Source organism: Paraphaeosphaeria sporulosa, assembly GCF_001642045.1.
Source record: "Paraphaeosphaeria sporulosa strain AP3s5-JAC2a unplaced genomic scaffold CC84scaffold_14, whole genome shotgun sequence".
Classification (NCBI taxonomy): Eukaryota; Fungi; Ascomycota; class Dothideomycetes; order Pleosporales; family Didymosphaeriaceae; genus Paraphaeosphaeria; species Paraphaeosphaeria sporulosa.
The window spans coordinates 934,292-940,968 of record NW_017253373.1 but is presented as its reverse complement, the minus strand read 5'-3'; the positions used below and the strand labels follow the sequence as shown (position 1 = coordinate 940,968).

General features: G+C 45.9%; 2 protein-coding genes across 2 annotated transcripts; one reads left to right on the top strand and one right to left on the bottom strand.

Annotated features, from left to right (window-relative positions):
• Window positions 1–1,449: 1,449 nt before the first annotated feature.
• On the bottom strand, window positions 1,450–2,097 carry CC84DRAFT_1191159 (uncharacterized protein; the record flags this gene model as incomplete). Its single annotated transcript, XM_018181165.1, has 4 exons — window positions 1,450–1,524; window positions 1,561–1,723; window positions 1,781–1,971; window positions 2,023–2,097. The coding sequence occupies 4 exons, from the start codon at window positions 2,095–2,097 to the stop codon at window positions 1,450–1,452; spliced, it is 504 nt and encodes a 167-aa protein (XP_018030225.1).
• Window positions 2,098–4,376: 2,279 nt separating this feature from the next.
• On the top strand, window positions 4,377–5,704 carry CC84DRAFT_1169314 (uncharacterized protein). The gene has a single exon (XM_018179636.1). The coding sequence runs from the start codon at window positions 4,709–4,711 to the stop codon at window positions 5,615–5,617; it is 909 nt and encodes a 302-aa protein (XP_018030224.1). The 5' UTR covers window positions 4,377–4,708; the 3' UTR covers window positions 5,618–5,704.
• The last annotated feature ends 973 nt before the right edge of the window (window positions 5,705–6,677 follow it).

Genomic DNA, 6,677 nt, shown 5'->3' with positions numbered 1-6,677 from the left:
TATCGTCCTTAACCATCTCTATTAATTGATCCTAGCCTTATCTACCTTGCTTTTAAATGGCGCCTACTTCTACTTTCTACATCCATCCTCTATTATATTAGGTGTAAACCCTAAAAACTAATACTAGTTAGTGCTTAACGCCTAGAACTACTACCATCTATCTACTACTACTCTGGCCTACTCCATAATGCCTTATATATATACTATACCTACCACGTACACTATGTGCCTAGCCTATAAATCTACTATTAGCCCTACTATATTCTCCTTATTCCATGCCTTACTTTTGTCTCCCTCCTCCTACTAGAATGCCGTGGACCTGTGTAAAAACCATTGACTAATACTAATAGTAATCTCGCGATATACTAGTATTATTAATGGCTAGCTAAGCCTAATACTAGTCTTATACTTCAACGCCTCCCGTATTTAATCCATTATCCACTTATGCCTATTAGGGTCGGCTGGCCACATGTATAATGACATGGCCTCCTTCTCCTATACTAACGCCTCCATCTACTACTGGAATGGTAATACTAGCCATAAATAATACACTACTAGCTCGCCCACCTCACATGGTAAATACTAGTGGATAATCTTAACGTTACTACTAACTTGGTACCCCTTATAGTATCTTATTATAAACACTACCTTGCCGTCCTTAATAAATACGTTATAGTGGCCCCCTTTAACTATGTTACTATACTAGATACTTATAATCTCTAGGCCTCTAGCTGGCTATCCGCCAGTTATGTGTATTAACATGATTAACTTTTCTTAGAATGTAACTACCCTATCTATGTACTATGTTACCTCTTACTAGTCTACGCCTAAACGGGTGCCTGGCTTTATAAATTAGCCCTTAATTTGGTCGTCCTATCCCACCCATTTAACTAACCATTACTCTCTATCTATGGGTAACTACGTGCGCTGGTCTTATAAAAAATTCCATCTAGGTTACTTGTTGGTTGGGCTATTACGTAAACGCTCCCATAGGATGCTAGGAATAGGTTTAGTGGCTAGGCTATTACTAAATAATAAATCCTCTATTAATAACTGCTATATCTCCTACTGTAGCCCGTGCACCATACTATAGAACTAGGCCATGGTAAACTATACCTCCTTATATAATAACTTATCCTACCCTACCCACTCTATATGGCCGTATAACGTTATATTATAATGGATCTTCAGCCCGTACATCCGCAAATCTAACATCTATTATATGGGGCTGTGGCTACCATATACTATGAACTTATCCATTATCTACGCCACGAACTATAAACACCCTTTAGGCCAGGCTGGTGGCTGCGTACTATTACTATTACTCTTATATATACTATTGCTGTTGTCCTTAAATGGCTTAGATAACGCCAACGCCTACTATATAATTATGAACTGGGCGACCTTAATGATGGCTAATAATATGGGTGGGTACTAGTCCGCGCCCTTCTACCTATCCTTCCTAACCCCTAACACGGCTAATATATATACTAATGGGCTGTCGTACTCCTTGCGGGTGATGGACTAGTTTATTAATATAATGTAAAACGCTAAATACACTTTCTTAATACTTGATAACGTTTCCGGCTTGCCTATATTGCTAACCCCTACTACTGGCGCTTCTTCCCTCTCTCCCCCTACACTGTCTGCGTCCTCCGTCATCTTATTATCTAAATTTGCCCCTGGTTGCTCCTTATCCTCTTCCTCCCCATCTTCTACTCTCCTAGCCTCCTTTACTAATGCCTCCTACGCCTTACGCTGCCGCTTAGTGAACTAGTACTTGGGGCTCTTCCACGCGTGCTCCTGCTGTGTCTGCCAAAAAAACATTAGCATCTGCTGCCATGGCCGGGCATGCTCGCCAATCAACTTCTCGTCCATGTATGGCTGCAATGGCTGGTACTGGGTCTGGTGCTTCTTGGTGCGGATCACTTCTAATCGCATGAATATGTCTATGTGGTGGATAACGGACGACTAACTAAACCGCGCCAATCTATCCATGGCTTCCTATATGGCGGCAGCTACGGGCTCCTCTTCGGCCTTGGGCTCTTCCACGCTTACCAACAACTTGGGTCGCTCCATGCCTACTAAGTACGGCATCCATCCTGTTCGCTTAAGCTATGGGTTCACCTCATTGGGCGCGCCGTCCTGGATCGTTATCTTGGCCCACTTCTACACGTTGCCCCACGCCTCATCCATATTCCTGATGACCTACGCCCACCCTGGCTCGCCATCCATGGGTTCGGGGGTGGATTCGGGTTGGTGGACCTCGAAGTACTGGGAGCCGGTGCCTTGGGCTAATAACTGTTGGTAATGCACGCGCCTCCAAGCTTGATTGCTGCGTAACTGTATGCTTGGCTTATTGGATCAACGTGGATGGCCGCCTTTGCTTACTGGTGACCAGCTGTGGGTATTTCGCCAATGGTTCTTCATGCTCTTCAAACTTCGGACGATCTGGTGACACTGGCCTGGGGCCAACTGGCACATCATCCCATCCATGTATACTGGCAGCTGGCTAATGGGTTTAATGCTCTCACTTGGCACTTTCAGCTCGCTGGTATACTGGATTATACTGGCCTAGCTATCGAGCTCCTCTGCGACCAATTGGGCTTGCTTGCTGTCCGCCCGGTGAATATGCTACATATGGCTCCTGGCGTGGCTGGGTAAAACGCTGTACCTGCATTCTTTATAAACCGCCAACGAATATGCGGGCAAATACTTAAAATGCTTGTCTACGACGCTACTCTCGGCCATGCTGGTAACTTTGACGCTGCTACTATGGTGGTTATGGGTTCTTAAAATGGGTTATAGGTTGCTTAATGGGTTATGGGCTCCCGGGCTATGGGCTCTTGGGTTCTGGGTTGCTAAATGTCATGGGATGGTTAATGGGTTGCTCTACTGGCTACTATATGGGCTACGAGTCCTGGACTGGTCTGCTGGCTACAATGTGGATGTACGATTCTATTGGTGATGGAATATGGATTTATGTATCTATGCCTACGCGATTTGTCATTTTGACCCTGGAATTGACACGTGATGTGACGCGTCGCTGCTTGTGCTGGATATTGATCCCTATGGTGGAGTCGCCTCTGATGTCTAATCGCTGCCTCATCAACCTTACCCTAACCCTAACGCGTAACCCTAACACTTGCAAGCACACTACTTCTTGGGCTACAAATTCCTTGGGACGTGCAGTTCCATGCGCTGAATATTTGAATCAAATTTGGGGCGAATTGGTCCGCCGGAACCTATCGCCATGTGGAGTCGGGCTTCTTCGACATGTAGCCCCCCATGCTATAATATACGCGGGATAATCGTCTAGCGCGAATATTAGATCCCTAACAAATTCAGGATCCTATCGACACCTGGGGCTAGGTGTCCATGCTGCCCTGGGTTAGAAAATGCGTCGCGTCGTAATCAATATCCATACTATTAATGATAGTATAAAACGCAAGTTAGCTATTTTAAAAAACCCTATTACCGCGTAAAATACGTGTTAATACGGTTTTTTTAAATGGTGCCTTGGCTGCAGATACTCTACGCCCGATCCGTTTTATTAGTAGGCCCGCGATCAATTAGTGGTAGGCCCGCGATCATGATCCCCACGCAACCCTAACGATGTCCAATTTGGGATGCAAAGCGACGGAGGCGTGGGGAATGGTGAGACGAACACCTTTCCTGTGAGATGATTTCATGGATTTGGGCTGGAACACACGCGGATTTGCCATACGCCCTAAATTCCCGATCCTGCGCGCTCGAACCCTAACGTTAAACCCATTCTGGCACGGATTCGGCCAGATCCGTCACTACTTGTCGGTTAGGCGTATGCCACGAATTAACATTAATTCCTTGCGATGGCCCCTGCGTCGGTATCTCCCAGGGAATAAACCCCTTTATCCCCCTGGTATTTACCGTAAACGGCCTAGTGTATCTGTCCAAGCTCTCTGTTTATCTCACTGCCCTCGATTCAATTAACTATACAACACCTCGCAGATTTGGATCGCCTACCCGTGCAAGACGACAGTTTACTTCCCCTTACCCACAGATCCGCTCCTCGAGCTCGACCATCTCTGCATGTCGATAACCCCCTCGAGGGCAAAGAAGCGAATCAAGCGCGCTACGGCTGTGCAACACGTTATGCTTTCCCACCCGCTTGCCCCGTAGAATTCTCATCGTATTCAAGTGTGTGTGCTGATGCCATGTTCGACTCCGCTCCGATGGATGTAACAAGCGACGCTGGCGCTGGGCAAGTAGTACAGAGGCAGGAGTGCGCGTTAGCGCTTATGTCAGGCCAAGGTTTTAGTCTGGTAGCCTAACGAGTACGCACAAAATCAGCCCAGTCTGCCTTGGCATTGCGTGTACTGTAATTCTTATCTCCTTCCTAACAGGATCTAGATTTGTCCCTTAAGTTGACAGGTCAGAGCCATACATCGACCTTCACGACTTCATCATGTCCATGATGGCTTCGATTCTGGTCTCTTTTCTATACTACTTCGTCTTTATACACGTTAATTACGCGTCACTAGCTGCTGGACAATTGGTCTTCCCTGTCCCAAGCGGTCAATATGCAGTCGCTCATAGCACGCTTAAACTCACCGACGACTCCCGAGTTGACCCCTATGACCCCAATCATGGGAAGCGGAATGTCATGATCTCCCTTTTCTATCCGATACCTCGCTATGCATGTGAGCAAACCTGTCCAATTCCATACATGCCTACCATCACTGCGACCTACGTTGACACCTTCGCCGCTCAATATGGGGTTCCAAACGGTACATTCGGGTCTATCCGGATGCAAGTATGCTGCAAACCATCTCGCCGCGTGGTTAAAGATGTCGGGAAGTTCCCACTTGTATTATTCTCTCCCGGCTTGGGTGGTTCTCGGCTACTGTACAATGTGCTCGCAGAATCGCTAGCGAGTGCGGGATATGCAGTTGCTACGATGGATCATACGTTCGAGACGCTTGTGGTTGAGTATCCTGATGGATCATTCACACCCGGACTCAACGCGTCGTACTGGGACCCGAGCATACCCGGAAGACTGGAGTCACTCTTGGGTGTGCGAGTCGAGGACGGCCGCTTCGTCTTATCGCAGCTCGGGCGCAAAGATGTGGTCCAGAAGTTGGCGCCCGGGTCGGCGTGTGGATTCAATACCAGCCGTGTAGCATTCTACGGTCATTCGTTCGGCGGGGCCACAGCAATCTCCGCACTCATGAACGACACACGCTTCATCGGAGCCATCAATATGGACGGCACACTGTACGGCAATCAAACTGATGTCAAGAAACCCGCCCTGCTATTTGGCCGAGCAGAGCCAAGTCCGCACAATCGTACGAACGATGCTAGCTGGGAAGGTGTTTGGAAGCATTTGAAGGGATGGAGAAGAGAGCTCGGATTAAAAAATTCAGAGCACCTTACGTTCGGTGATGTTCCATTACTCCTCAAGCTGAGTAGGTTACCGATTCCTGTCAAGCCAATCATTGGGAGCCTGGATGGTGAAAGAAGCTTTAAGATTATTACAACGTATATCGAGGCGTTTATGGATTACGTTTTGAAAGGGAGGAAGAGTGAGCTTTTTAGTGGACCGAGCGAGAAGTTTCCTGAGATTGTGGTGGGATAATATAGTTTTCCTCTAACGTAACGTACCTGGCAAGCGAGCGGCGCAGGCAAGCAAGCGGCGCACCCCACCAACTTTTCGCGATGCGTCACCTATTAATTACAATGGATCAACCAACCACTATTTAATCACGCTATAATGAAGCTCATATATCTCTAGCTATCACAGCTATTAATTAGAATTAATTATAAAGTGGTAGGCGCGCTACTACAATATATAGAGTCTCTAAAACCACACTTCGCCGCTGACGCGCTGGAATCACTACGCGACGCAATTGTGAGCCCAATTCAAAGAAGCTTACTAAGCTAGAAGAGGAGGTGATTACTAGGTATATACTTGACCTAGATTTGTGAGGGTTTTCGCCTACCCTAGATGCTATTCAAGATATGGTAAATAGACTACTCGCTGAGCGTGGCGCTAGCCAAGTAGGTGAGAAGTGGCCATGCAACTTTATTAAGTGGATAGAAAGCCTTACTATACGTTTTAACCGACTATATAATCAATAGAGAGCTCTATGTGAGGATCCTAAGGTAATTAGGGCCTAGTTCAACCTTATAGCGCACATAAAAGCTACCTATAGGATTTATAATAAGGATACCTATAACTTTAATAAGACTAGCTTTATAATAGGTAGGATATCAGCTTAGCTTATTATCACAGGCTTAGAGTGACGAGGTAGGCCAAAAGTGTTATAGCCAGGTGATCATGAGTGGATTATAGCAATTTATGGAATTAATGCTACTAGCTAGGTAATCCCGCCCTTTATTATCTTTACTGGCCAGTATCACCTCTCTACCTAGTATAAGGATAATGATATACTACGTGACTGGGCTTTTATAGTTAGCGATAATGGCTGGATAATAAATAAGCTTAGAGTAGAGTGGCTGAGGCACTTTATTAAGTATATAGTAGAGCCTAGGGTAGGTATATACTAGCTACTTATACTTAATAGTTATAAGAGCTATAACTTACTCGAATTTCAAGCACTCTATAAGGAAAATAATATCTATACTCTCTATATACTACTACATTCGTCACACCTCCTATAGCCACTTAATATTAG

Coding starts and splice junctions, on each gene's coding strand:
- CC84DRAFT_1169314 (XM_018179636.1), top strand. CDS start 4,709: ATGCCTACCATCACTGCGACCTACGTTGACACCTTCGCCGCTCAATAT.